Below are 15,513 nucleotides of genomic sequence, written 5' to 3' on the forward strand. Positions count from 1 at the left end.
TTCACAATAAATTCATTTTTAAGTAATTTTGATAATTTTTGACTAAGCAACAAAACAATCTTTGTTATTTATGTATACAGGGTGTTCCTAGTTCAGCTTGCTTTAAAAATTTCTATTAAAAAATTTTTCTATTAAAAATACCTAATATCTACAAGGTGATCCAGTGTTCCCAAAAAGTTCCAAAACATAATATAAGAGCACAAAATATTTTAACAGATATACAGGGTGATTCAAAAACATTCCAGTTCCTTTGAAATAAGGAAAAAACACTGTGTCTGTTTTGATTTCGCACTGTATATACGAAACAATTTAGCCTATTTTAGTATGACTATATAGTTTAAAAGAATACACACTATAATAAAAACCGACAATTAAAAGCATAAAAAACTGCGATTTTACAATTTTGTGGGAGCTTTAAATTTGTCGAAAATGGTCATATTTCAGTAACATCTCGATATAGATTATGACATTTTTGAAGTTTGAATTTTATATATCTGCATACCTACGATGAAATTATTTATAAAATATGAGTTACACTAGATCACCCTGTATGTTACTACGCCCCAAGATAAACCATATCACCATATTTTTTTATTTAAATTTTATACAGTGTGAGCCTTAAATAAGTGCAAATGTTTTTAGGTGTTGTATATTTCGACTCCAGAAACACGTCTATGAGGTACTTCTCGCAAAAAAATAGTTTATTTTTTGGTAAAAACCCAATATCTTGATAATATGGCAACATGGAAGAACAAAAATCCAGTGGTTCTCAAAATTTAAGCAAAAAATATATTTTTTAAATTGTCAAAGTAAAATAACTGAGTAATTTTAGACTTATTTCAAAAACGGTAACGAGAAAATATGTGTTCTCTCATCTAGATCTACCAACCCTGAAAATATTTGCACTTATTTTAAACTCGCTCTGTATTAAAGCATTCCTTTGCAATTCTTCATATCAATTTCACCTCAGAACACCCTGTATATATCAAATCCCATTAAAATCATAAAATATATTGCTAAACCTTCATAAAAGAATTATACTCATAAGCCACATTATTATTAAATCCATTTATATGACTAGGATATTGCTGACTAGGATAATGAGCTACACTATTAGGAATGTAGTGATCATAAGGCGTACTAGCAGAATACCCTGATCCAAAAGGCACATTTGTCGCACAAAAAACTTGCTGATATCCTTCATTTGGACTAGAATACGGACTACTACTGTTGTCAGTATTATAATCCTGCATAAAACTTGCATTCGTTATACTTCCACTGATCACAGAAGCACCTGATTTAATTTCTTCAAACCCTCTAGTTTTTATAGTGTTTCCATCTTTGTTAATCGACACTATAACGTTCCCTACGTTAAGAATAACACTATCTTCGTTGGTGTACTTGTCAACATCTTTAGTAGCTTCAGAAAGTGCATAGATGTAGTTGTGAGCGAACCTTAGTGTTTCTATTTTGGTTAACTTGGTGTCTTCAGGAAATGTTGGTAAGGCACATCGTAACCTGTCCAGAGCTTCGTTCAGCATGTGCATCCTGTTTCTTTCTCTGTCGTTGGCTTTCAGTCTTCTTACTCTCTTTATTCTCATGATTTGTGTTGGGCTTTTTGCTCTGGAAACTCTGTTTCGACCAGTTGCATAACGTTTTTTTGGTTTATCTTTGTTTTCTGTATTAGAAAGTTTGTTTTTGTCTTCTTCAAAGTCTTCAAATTCTTCATTAAAGTCGTTCAATAGGTTTCTTCGGCAATTCGGAGTCGAATGCCATGCTTCCTGTTGAATTGGTCTTCTATCAAAATCCTTTATGCTGTTGTAAAAGGCCGAATTGAATTTGTTGTACAGTGTGGTGTTGATATTTGGGGTTTTGAGGCTCTTTTCGGGTGTGTGGAAGTCATGATCTAAGTCGTAGGGGTCACTGCGGTCATCTGTGAGGTCTGTGGTTTCGGACTTGTAGGAGAATTCCAGGCCGGAGTCACAGCTGTCGTCGTAGGTGGACTCGTAGGATTTGAAGGTGTCATAGTGGGACATCCTGTAAGAAATTAAAAAAATGTTAGTTGTTTTTATGGACATGGTTTAGATGTTTGTAGTCTACTATAATATCTACAATGAGTTTTTTAGATAAAGTTAGAATCATTTAAATAGATACCTCAATTTTTTCTTACACAGGATGTTCGAAAAATGCATGGCCAAATTTAAGGGGCTGATTCCTCATTAAAGATTATGAAAGAAGTTCTTTTAAATATTCGTCCAGATATGTATATTATACAGTATGTTCAGGGATTGTCTTTACAAGAGGAAAAACTTTTTTGTTATTAACATTTTTAGAACAATAGGTGCATTCTTCATAAAAATTTTGCTTGTTCTAAAATGGTTAGTCCCGTGTATACTTTTCGAGGTTTCCATACCGTTTTAGAGGAAATTTAAAAAAAAAACATGAAAATATAGTTAAATTAATAACAAACATCTATCAAAGAATGAAACCGAAATTATACTACCATAAAAACGTCTTTTGATTTTTAGGAAATTCAACCATATTTTTTTTTAATTTTCTCTAAAACGGTATGGAAATTAGGATAACGTAATTAGGTATTTTAAAATAAATTTTTTTTTATGAAGAATGGATTTTTCTCAAAATCTCAATAATAAATCAGGGGACATACTGTATAATATACATATACAGACCCATGTTTATAAAAAAAAGTTCATATTTTTTGATGAGGAATTAGAATTTAAAAAAAAATTAATTGGGATACCCTGTATAATATATTTTTATTTTATTTTCCTTGTTATGAGCTTTCTAAAAATACAGGGTGGTCCGAACTGTATTCCCGAAACTTCGGCAGATAAAAATAAGTAAAACAGTTTGTATAAATGTATCTCCTAAAATGCTTAGTTTCGAGATACAGGGTGTAGAGATTTTATTTTTATTTCGATTTTTTCCAAATAATTTCTGAAGTTACGTCAATATTTGGATGAAAATTGGTGTCCGGAAGGTTTTTGACATGAGAAATTTGATTTTGATGTCAATATGACTCAAAGTACAGTACAAAATCTTAATCGAAAAAATAATTTTACCCACTTACCTGTTTTCTCAAAAAATACAGACTAATACTAATCCATCAAAAAATTGCTCAAATCACCGAATTCAATGCACTTTGATATAATTTTCACTCAAGTAAAAACACCAAAAAAATCACCGAACTATCACAAACGTCTCGGCAAATCTGCCCGACTGTCCCTACGACACTTTGACGCACTGATTTCAGTTTGCCAATGCGACTCGAACCGACAAATAGGGTGCCGGGTGATTTATACCGTGCCCCCACCAGCGTTTAGGCCCTTTTTAGGGCACAAAAGCCGACCTGTCATTGGCTGACGGCTGGGCATTTAGTTGGGAGGAGCTGGACTATCAGAAAGGGTGGCTGAAAAGTATGAACATAATTTTTAAGAGAAATGAGTATAATTGTTTTTCTTTTTAATAAAATATTTTAGAAAAAAAAATATTTTTTTTAATTAGAATGTACTGATTAAGAAAAAGATTAAAGGTCCTCATACATTTTTTTTATTTGTTTCGGTTTTAACGGTGCAGTTATCAAAATTAGTAATAAACTATCTATCATAGTGTTAATCATCATCATATCTATCATAGTTGTAATATCTCGTTTTAATTCTGTAATAATTAAAGATGTTTTAAACGTGTCTTTTTATTACTCTTGGGTATTTCACTCTACAATCTTTAATTTTCGTTAAATTAACAAAAGGTATATCACAGCCACCCTAGATTTTTTCAAATTATAAAGATCTACTGACGCAAAATCATAAAAATTAAAATATGTAGGAAAATCGTTGTCTGAGGGGTAGGCAACCTTAATAATATTTTGAAGAAATATAAATTCCCCATTGAACACAGGAATAATATAGTGGGTGTTCTATTTAAAATAAAGTAGTAACTTGCTTTGAAAGTGACTAATGTTCTATATTAATTTTGTCTCACCCTGTATAACGTTTCGGGTCAAATTTCAATTTGGTTTAACATACAATGGTCACTGTAATTAAATAATATCAAGCTATACTAGGCCAACTAAAATTTTGGTAGCTGTTATCGAAATTTAAAATTTACTATTCGTTTTCACAAAATGGGAAATATGTCAAAATCCTTAGATTTTAGGGATATGCATCTTTAATAAAACTCACCTTAATTTTTTTCCTAGAATCCGAAAATCATTAGAAAAATCACAACTTTGATGTGTAACTTTTTTGGAGACACCCTCTATAATTCTACATATTTTTATAAAATGCTTTCATTTCAATATAATAATCAATTTCGATATAAACTGTCATAGCGTCGTATGAGAGACTCCACCCTGTATATTCAGCATTCGCCAACATTTAAAAAACCTATTTACTACTTTGCTGTAAAATTAACAGGAGAGCCGGTATATTTGGACAGTTCAGAATTTACATACACTGATGACGTTATTAACTGAACTCCTACTAGTTCGGTTCAAACCGTCCAAAATAACCGTAGTGTACGGGGTGCTTTATACCACCTATTTATCTCCAAAGCAATCCAAACCAATTCGGCTAAATGGCGTGAGCTTACCGCATAAAATTACTAATTTTATATGGTAATCTTTCTGACAAAGAATTTTATTATTCGACGATTTATTTGTACGTGTGCCAGAAAATCTATCAGAAAAAGCCTAAAATTTTGGACATTCCGCACGCTTTTGTATGTAGCCATTGTATTTTGACTCCCCTTCAGTAAAGATTATAACGGATTTGGGTATGCTGTATTAGTTAATGTGCCCACTGTGTATCCTAATCGCTTGATCAAATGGCAGTATTATTAATTGGTTATATACAGGGTGGCCAAGTATTCCGAAAAAGCTCAGTATAATTTTTCCTTTTTTTTTACACCAAATAAACTTTTCGTCACGTGTCACGTGATTAAGCTTGACCGGCACAGTGTTGCCCACTTTTACATATTTTCTTTTAATCAAAATATTTTAGGAAACAAAAATAAATCTATACTAATATACAGATTGTTAATTGGACAGTTACTTATAGGGGAACAGAATGGCAACACTGCCTATTGAGAACGCATGCACTTATAGGGTTTTCTGCCGACTCGTCCCGTCGCGTCGCGCGTCCTCTATCGACGAGCGGGCCGAGGTTGCCATATTTCGACCATAAAGCTCTTGCCGCGAGTAATAAACAAATTAACAACCTGTATAAAATCCTTAAGTGACTGACATACTGATTAATCACGATCCTGCTCAAACCACTCAACGTAAGAAGCTCAATTTTGGCATACAGGTTGATTCTAGGGTGTAGAAGTTCGATAAGAAGGGATTTTTCGAAATTCCAGTTCCAAGAGGGTGAAACCACCCCTCACATATTACAATATTTTTTATTTAAAAAACGGTCAAGTTTCCGAAAAAACGCTTAAACAAGTATATTTTATTTTGTTTTTTACATATTTTTAGATTTTTTAAAAATATATACAGGGTGTTTCGAAAAATCTGGTCATTGATTAATCACGATCCTGCTTAAAGCGCTTGACGTAAAAAGCTGATTTTTGGAAAACAGATTGACTTTAGGGTGTAGAGGTTCGATATGAAGAGATTTTTCGAAACTCGCATTCTAAGGGGGTGAAACTATCCCTCAAATATTAAAACATTTTTTATTTAGAAACCGTATATTTTATTTTGTTGTTGTACATATTTTAAGATTTTTTAAAAATTTATACAGGGTGTTTTATAAAATATGATCATTGAGTAATCACGATTCTACTGCTTGACGTTTAAAGCTGATTTTTGGCAAACGGATTGACTGTGGGGTGTAGAGGTTCGATAAGGAGGGGTTTCTCGAATCTCAAATTCCAAGAGGGTGAAAACGCCCCCCAAATATTACAATATTTGTTATTTAAAAAACGGTTAGTCTTTCGGGAAAACGCTTGGACAAGCATAATTTATTTGGTTTTTTAACACATTTTGAAATTTTTTAAAAAATCACACAGGGTGTTCCAAAAAGTTGGGTAATTTCTTAACCACGATTCTGCTTAAACTGCTTGACGTAAAAAGCTTATTTTTGGCAAACGGTTTTTTCGAAAGTCAAATTCCAACGAGATGAAACTACCCCTCAAATATTACGAAGTTATATAATAATATCGCCATATTGTTTTTTCTCATGCTGACATAAATGTGAGAAAATTTTATCCAGTTTATATGTTAACGGAAATTCTTGCTTTGCTTTATCATTACCATTAAAAATGATTAATTCGACGCGAAAAGTCGCTGGTACACGCTATATTCTATATACTAAATCACCTGTATCTATTACCTCTTAGATATATCAATTAACATATTTATTTAGAAAGTACCGAACCACCCCATATGTTAAACCATCAGAATTTTTATTTTCGACCCTTATAACAAGTCCTAAGACAAACAAAAATATCAAATAACCGTCCCAACCACTGTTAACACATACTTGTCTTTAATTTGTCCAAACCAATATTGACAAATCAGATTTTTTTCGAAATTTTAGAACTCTACGAGGTACGATATAAAAATTTGGACAGATGGCCAGAAAACGGAGCTCTAGTGAAATTTAATTATTCAAAGGGAGCAAATAATTGCCATTGGCAATCAGTGGGGTGCCCGAGCTTATTCCATTGTGCCTGCAAAGCGGTCCAAAATCGTCCTTATGCAGGGTAATAATAAAGACCGTGTTGAAGAAACGTAAAATTTTAGGGTGGTAGAAATGGTGAAACTAAAGCATTTCACGCAGATCAAACGTCTACTTGACTGGGTCTCTATGAATAAGTAATTTGTCGGACAGGGTTAAGGAATGAGGTATAAGGTTGTATTAACAGACTATTGTGGCGTTTAACACAATTTAGGTGCAAGTTCTTTTCAAGTAATGTTCGTATTCTGTAAAAAACTAGCTCAAATTTTCAAATGTCCACTCAGATGCAAAAAAAACGCAACGGAAAAATTTTTCGTTAAGTTTCAAGTGTAATATTTTTTTTATTTTTAGTCCTATTTCCTCGATTTTTTTAGCAAACTGTATATACATATATATATATATATATATATATATATATATATATATATATATATATATATATATATATATATATATATATATATTCATTTGTAAACTCAGTTTATTATAACCTTTAGTATTTGAGTTATTATACAGGGTTAATCGAAGAGTTGTATTTTACACTATCTTTAAAACTCTGTGTAAAACACACTGTGCAATAATTTTGTGAGCAAATTTTCCTAAAACATCATACAACTAAAAGTAAAATTTCCCGGTGGGGATTCAAGTGGTAGCCTGCTATAAAAACTGTTGCCACAGTTATTTATTAATTTCCTGACATTTTCATTCGTTTTGACGCTTTAGTTTTGTGGTTTTTTATAATGTTGAAGCTGAAGAGGTATGATTCTTCGGTTGTGGGGTATAAATTCATTATTAAATAACATTATTATTATCAAAAGAATATATTAAAACCGAATTATAACGAGAAAACTTTCCTGGACTGGGTCCTTTCGAACTGGATGGAATGTGTCCATCAGCAGTTTACCATTAGCTGAAGAAGTATGATTTTTTGGTTGTGGGGTATAAATTCATTATTAAATAACATTATTATTATCAAAAGAATATATTAAAACCGAATTATAACGAGAAAACTTTCCTGGACTGGGTCCTTTTGAACTGGATGGCATGTGTCCATCAGCAGTTTACCATTAGCTGAAGAAGTACAATTCTTGAGTTGGGGGGTATAAATTCATTATTAAATAACATTATTATCACCAAAAGAATATATTAAAACCGAATTATAACGAGAAAACTTTCCTGGAGTGGGTTCTTTTGAACTGGATGGCATGTGTCCATCAGCAGTTTACCATTAGCTGAAGAAGTACAATTCTTGAGTTGGGGGGTATAAATTCATTATTAAATGACATTATTATCACCAAAAGAATATATTCAAACCGAATTATAACGAGAAAACTTTCCTGGAGTGGGTCCTTTTGAACTGGATGGCATGTGTCCATCAGCAGTTTACCATTAGCTGAAGAAGTACAATTCTTGAGTTGGGGGGTATAAATTCATTATTAAATGACATTATTATCACCAAAAGAATATATTCAAACCGAATTATAGCGAGAAAACTTTCCTGGAGTGGGTCCTTTTGAACTGGATGGCATGTGTCCATCAGCAGTTTACCATTAGCTGAAGAAGTACAATTCTTGAGTTCGGGGATATAAATTCATTATTAAATAACATTATTATCACCAAAAGAATATATTCAAACCGAATTATAACGAGAAAAATTTTCCTGGAGTGGGTCCTTTTGAACTGGATGGCATGTGTCCATCAGCAGTTTACCATTAGCTGAAGAAGTATGATTCTTGAGTTGAAGGGTATAAATTCATTATTAAATAACATTATTATCATCAAAAGAATATATTAAAACCGAATTATAACGAGAAAACTTTCCTGGAGTGGGTCCTTTTGAACTGGATGGCATGTGTCCATCAGCAGTTTACCATTAGCTGAAGAAGTACAATTCTTGAGTTGAGGGGTATAAATTCATTATTAAATAACATTATTATCACCAAAAGAATATATTAAAACCGAATTATAACGAGAAAACTTTCCTGGAGTGGGTCCTTTTGAACTGGATGGCATGTGTCCATCAGCAGTTTACCATTAGCTGAAGAAGTACAATTCTTGAGTTGGGGGGTATAAATTCATTATTAAATAACATTATTATCACCAAAAGAATATATTAAAACCGAATTATAACGAGAAAAATTTCCTGAGTGGGTCCTTTTTGAACTGGATGGCATGTGTCCATCAGCAGTTCACCATTAGCTGAAGAAGTACAATTCTTGAGTTGAGGGGTATAAATTCATTATTAAATGACATTATTATCACCAAAAGAATATATTCAAACCGAATTATAACGAGAAAAATTTCCTGAGTGGGTCCTTTTGAACTGGATGGCATGTGTCCATCAACAGTTTACCATTAGCTGAAGAAGTATGATTCTCCGGTTGAAGGGTATAAATTCATTAATAAATAACATTATTATTATCAAAAGAATATATTAAAACCGAATTATAACGAGAAAACTTTCCTGGAGTGGGTCCTTTTGATCTGGATGGAATGTGTCCATCAGCAGTTTACCATTAGCTGAAGAAGTACAATTCTTGAGTTGGGGGATATAAATTCATTATTAAATAACATTATTATCACCAAAAGAATATATTAAAACCGAATTATAACGAGAAAACTTTCCTGGAGTGGGTCCTTTTGAACTGGATGGCATGTGTCCATCAGCAGTTTACCATTAGCTGAAGAAGTACAATTCTTGAGTTGGGGGTATAAATTCATTTTTAAATAACATTATTATCACCAAAAGAATATATTCAAAACCGAATTATAACCAGAAAACTTTCCTGGAGTGGGTCCTTTTGAACTGGATGGCATGTGTCCATCAACAGTTTACCATTAGATGAAGAAGTACAATTCTTGAGTTGAAGGGTATAAATTCATTATTAAATAATATTATTATCATCAAAAGAATATATTAAAAAACCGAATTATAACGAGAAAACTTTCCTGGAGTGGGTCCTTTTGAACTGGATGGCATGTGTCCATCAGCAATTTACCATTAGCTGAAGAAGTACAATTCTTGAGTTGGGGGGTATAAATTCATTATTAAATAACATTATTATCACCAAAAGAATATATTAAAACCGAATTATAACGAGAAAACTTTCCTGGAGTGGGTCCTTTTGAACTGGATGGCATGTGTCCATCAGCAGTTTACCATTAGCTGAAGAAGTACAATTCTTGAGTTGGGGGGTATAAATTCATTATTAAATGACATTATTATCACCAAAAGAATATATTAAAACCGAATTATAACGAGAAAACTTTCCTGGAGTGGGTTCTTTTGAACTGGATGGCATGTGTCCATCAGCAGTTTACCATTAGCTGAAGAAGTACAATTCTTGAGTTGGGGGGTATAAATTCATTATTAAATGACATTATTATCACCAAAAGAATATATTCAAACCGAATTATAGCGAGAAAACTTTCCTGGAGTGGGTCCTTTTGAACTGGATGGCATGTGTCCATCAGCAGTTTACCATTAGCTGAAGAAGTACAATTCTTGAGTTCGGGGATATAAATTCATTATTAAATAACATTATTATCACCAAAAGAATATATTCAAACCGAATTATAACGAGAAAAATTTTCCTGGAGTGGGTCCTTTTGAACTGGATGGCATGTGTCCATCAACAGTTTACCATTAGCTGAAGAAGTATGATTCTCCGGTTGAAGGGTATAAATTCATTAATAAATAACATTATTATTATCAAAAGAATATATTAAAACCGAATTATAACGAGAAAACTTTCCTGGACTGGGTCCTTTGAACTGGATGGAATGTGTCCATCAGCAGTTTACCATTAGCTGAAGAAGTACAATTCTTGAGTTGGGGGATATAAATTCATTATTAAATAACATTATTATCACCAAAAGTATATATTAAAACCGAATTATAACGAGAAAACTTTCCTGGAGTGGGTCCTTTTGAACTGGGTGGCATGTGTCCATCAGCAGTTTACCATTAGCTGAAGAAGTACAATTCTTGAGTTGGGGGGTATAAATTCATTATTAAATAACATTATTATCACCAAAAGAATATATTAAAACCGAATTATAACGAGAAAAAACTTTCCTGAGTGGGTCCTTTTGAACTGGATGGCATGTGTCCATCAGCAGTTCACCATTAGCTGAAGAAGTACAATTCTTGAGTTGGGGTATAAATTCATTATTAAATGACATTATTATCACCAAAAGAATATATTCAAACCGAATTATAACGAGAAAAATTTTCCTGGAGTGGGTCCTTTTGAACTGGATGGCATGTGTCCATCAGCAGTTCACCATTAGCTGAAGAAGTACAATTCTTGAGTTGGGGTATAAATTCATTATTAAATGACATTATTATCACCAAAAGAATATATTCAAACCGAATTATAACGAGAAAAATTTTCCTGGAGTGGGTTCTTTTGAACTGGATGGCATGTGTCCATCAGCAGTTTACCATTAGCTGAAGAAGTACAATTCTTGAGTTGGGGGGTATAAATTCATTATTAAATGACATTATTATCACCAAAAGAATATATTCAAACCGAATTATAGCGAGAAAACTTTCCTGGAGTGGGTCCTTTTGAACTGGATGGCATGTGTCCATCAGCAGTTTACCATTAGCTGAAGAAGTACAATTCTTGAGTTCGGGGATATAAATTCATTATTAAATAACATTATTATCACCAAAAGAATATATTCAAACCGAATTATAACGAGAAAATTTTTCCTGAGTGGGTCCTTTTGAACTGGATGGCATGTGTCCATCAACAGTTTACCATTAGCTGAAGAAGTATGATTCTCCGGTTGAAGGGTATAAATTCATTAATAAATAACATTATTATTATCAAAAGAATATATTAAAACCGAATTATAACGAGAAAACTTTCCTGGAGTGGTCCTTTTTGATCTGGATGGAATGTGTCCATCAGCAGTTTACCATTAGCTGAAGAAGTACAATTCTTGAGTTGGGGGATATAAATTCATTATTAAATAACATTATTATCACCAAAAGTATATATTAAAACCGAATTATAACGAGAAAACTTTCCTGGAGTGGGTCCTTTTGAACTGGGTGGCATGTGTCCATCAGCAGTTTACCATTAGCTGAAGAAGTACAATTCTTGAGTTGGGGGGTATAAATTCATTATTAAATAACATTATTATCACCAAAAGAATATATTAAAACCGAATTATAACGAGAAAACTTTCCTGGAGTGGGTCCTTTTGAACTGGATGGCATGTGTCCATCAGCAGTTCACCATTAGCTGAAGAAGTACAATTCTTGAGTTGGGGTATAAATTCATTATTAAATGACATTATTATCACCAAAAGAATATATTCAAACCGAATTATAACGAGAAAAATTTTCCTGGAGTGGGTCCTTTTGAACTGGATGGCATGTGTCCATCAACAGTTTACCATTAGCTGAAGAAGTATGATTCTCCGGTTGAAGGGTATAAATTCATTAATAAATAACATTATTATTATCAAAAGAATATATTAAAACCGAATTATAACGAGAAAACTTTCCTGGAGTGGGTCCTTTTGATCTGGATGGAATGTGTCCATCAGCAGTTTACCATTAGCTGAAGAAGTACAATTCTTGAGTTGGGGGATATAAATTCATTATTAAATAACATTATTATCACCAAAAGAATATATTAAAACCGAATTATAACGAGAAAACTTTCCTGGAGTGGGTCCTTTTGAACTGGATGGCATGTGTCCATCAGCAGTTTACCATTAGCTGAAGAAGTACAATTCTTGAGTTGGGGGGTATAAATTCATTTTTAAATAACATTATTATCACCAAAAGAATATATTAAAACCGAATTATAACCAGAAAACTTTCCTGGAGTGGGTCCTTTTGAACTGGATGGCATGTGTCCATCAGCAGTTTACCATTAGATGAAGAAGTACAATTCTTGAGTTGAGGGGTATAAATTCATTATTAAATAATATTATTATCACCAAAAGAATATATTAAAACCGAATTATAACGAGAAAACTTTCCTGGAGTGGGTCCTTTTGAACTGGATGGCATGTGTCCATCAGCAATTTACCATTAGCTGAAGAAGTACAATTCTTGAGTTGGGGGGTATAAATTCATTATTAAATAACATTATTATCACCAAAAGAATATATTAAAACCGAATTATAACGAGAAAACTTTCCTGGAGTGGGTCCTTTTGAACTGGATGGCATGTGTCCATCAGCAGTTTACCATTAGCTGAAGAAGTACAATTCTTGAGTTGGGGGGTATAAATTCATTATTAAATGACATTATTATCACCAATAGAATATATTCAAACCGAATTATAACGAGAAAACTTTCCTGGAGTGGGTCCTTTTGAACTGGATGGCATGTGTCCATCAGCAGTTTACTATTAGCTGAAGAAGTACAATTCTTAAGTTGGGGGATATAAATTCATTATTAAATAACATTATTATCACCAAAAGAATATATTAAAACCGAATTATAACGAGAAAACTTTCCTGGAGTGGGTCCTTTTGATCTGGATGGCATGTGTCCATCAGCAGTTTACCATTAGCTGAAGAAGTACAATTCTTGAATTGGGGGGTATAAATTCATTATTAAATAACATTATTATCACCAAAAGAATATATTAAAACCGAATTATAACGAGAAAACTTTCCTGGAGTGGGTCCTTTTGAACTGGATGGCATGTGTCCATCAGCAGTTTACCATTAGCTGAAGAAGTACGATTTTTGGATAGGGGGGTATAAATTTATTATTAAATAACATTATTATCACTAAAAGAATATATTAAAACCGAATTATAACGTGAAAACTTTCCTGGAGTGGGTCCTTTTGAACTGGATGGCATGTGTCCATCAGCAGTTTACCATTAGCTGAAGAAGTACAATTCTTGAGTTGGGGGGTATAAATTCATTAATAAATAACATTATTATCAAAAGAATATATTAAAACCGAATTATAACGAGAAAACTTTCCTGGACTGGGTCGTTCAGGTACCAAAGGTAAACCAAATAAGGTAAAAAATACCAATAAAGAAAAAATCTTGCTTAATTTTATAGTTGCTGAACCTAAAAATCTCAGAAATGTGAATATTATATGGTATAAAAAATTGCATTTAAGCTTACAAAGAACTCTCCCCTATTACCCTACTTACCTGTAGATTATTCCAAATGACATACCATAAAAGCAAAATCGTGAATAAAAAGAGGTGTCGGACCCTCCCTAATCCTATGTCACCTGAAGCGTGGACAGTTTTTTACCATGCCTGTAACAACGGTTTCTTATATTTTTTTCGTTTTTTACGCAAATAGCCGAAAAATATTCGATCTGGCAGATGTGCAGTATGTGGTTTTATCGTTACGCATTAGTACGTTTTATAAAAGGTCTTATATTAAAAAATATTTATAGGTTACTAAAACTAAGCTATTGAGAAATTGAGTACTACTTGATACAGGATGTGTGTAAATTTTCTAATTTTTTAAACACGTTAAATATAGCTAAATGTAAAGAAAAAACAATGATTGTATCAACCTTTATATTAGATACCCCTCTAATTTTTAGAATTTCTCTGAGATTTGTGTATACAGGGTGGTTCGACCTGTATTCCGTAAACTTCGGCAGCATATTCTGCAGATAAAAATAAGTGAAAAAGTTCTTATAAACGTATGTCCTAAAATGCTTATTTTCGGAGTTACAGGGTGTAGTGTCTTAACTCTTTATTTTTTTACTCGGTAGTTTTATACAGGTACGGACGGAAAGTTATTACTCTTCAAACCAGTTAAAAAATATGCAGATGGCGCCCTCTACAGGAGTCATATGGACATCAAAATCAAATTTCTCATGTAAAAAACCTCCCAGGCAACAATTTTCATCCAAATATTGACGTTACTTTATAAATTATTTGAAAAAAGTAGAAATGAAAATGAAAATTCTACACCCTGTATCTCCGAAAATAAGCATTTTAGGACATACGTTTATAGGAACTTTTTTACTTATTTTTATCTGCAGAATATGCTGCCAAAGTTTTCGGAATACAGTTCGGACCACCCTGTATATTAATAGAATTACATCCCTAGAGCTTACTGTAATAATAAAAAAGCTATCATCTCAACGCGTGTCTGGTATTAAAAATCTGCCACCTCTTAACAAGAAAGAATCGCAATAACGACAAAAAGATAAAAAAATTAGAAGTGTAAACCTCCAACCCTAATGATCCTCTAATAACACCAAACACAATCATACTTCCGAAAGAGTGTGACCGGCACGTGCCAGTGATCATCCGATCATATCGTTTCCTCTAGACACGTGTTAAACGCGTGTGCTCTATTAGAACAAAAATTAATTCATATTAGCCTTAAAAGAAATAAAAAGACACTAGTGGTTTAAGTGGGATAGTAGTGGTGATGATATGGTCATTGAAATTTGAAATAGTCTGCTGTTTTTATATTGGGTGAGAAATTTTATAAAAAAGGTTTTGTGAAATAGAAATGAATGTATTCACACGGGAATTTGAGACGGTTTAATAGATGTTAGTTCTCCATCTCCGATATCAGTCGTATTAAAGTTTATGTTGTGTTAAATAAAATAATACTAAATAAATTCAATTATATTGTCACATTTTTTCTCATCATAGAAACTCTATCTTTTTCTCAAACATTATGGAAAGCACTGTTCATTAAAATGTTGTATCCTATGTTATAGGGCTTGTTTCTCTCTACAATTTCCTGTCTCACAATGTACCGTTTGTGTCCAGGAAGGGTTCTTAGTTTCATAGTTGTCGATTTTCGAAAGAAATCAGTACTGTATATTATTTCCTAT

At 32.6% G+C, this 15,513-nt stretch overlaps 1 protein-coding gene across 1 annotated transcript; it reads right to left on the minus strand.

Moving 5' to 3' along the window:
* Positions 1-801: 801 nt before the first annotated feature.
* LOC115876332 lies at positions 802-3,268 on the minus strand. The gene is made up of 2 exons (XM_030892068.1): positions 3,092-3,268; positions 802-2,037 (listed from the first exon to the last, which is right to left on the minus strand). The coding sequence occupies exon 2, from the start codon at positions 2,034-2,036 to the stop codon at positions 1,017-1,019; it is 1,020 nt and encodes a 339-aa protein (XP_030747928.1). The 5' UTR covers position 2,037; positions 3,092-3,268; the 3' UTR covers positions 802-1,016.
* Between the last annotated feature and the right edge of the window lie 12,245 nt (positions 3,269-15,513).

This window comes from Sitophilus oryzae, unplaced genomic scaffold (genome assembly GCF_002938485.1).
Source record: "Sitophilus oryzae breed Bouriz unplaced genomic scaffold, Soryzae_2.0 scaffold_1430_pilon_pilon, whole genome shotgun sequence".
Classification (NCBI taxonomy): Eukaryota; Metazoa; Arthropoda; class Insecta; order Coleoptera; family Curculionidae; genus Sitophilus; species Sitophilus oryzae.

Excerpts from the sequence above, each read along its gene's own strand:
- LOC115876332 (XM_030892068.1), bottom strand. The coding sequence starts at position 2,036 with ATGTCCCACTATGACACCTTCAAATCCTACGAGTCCACCTACGACGAC.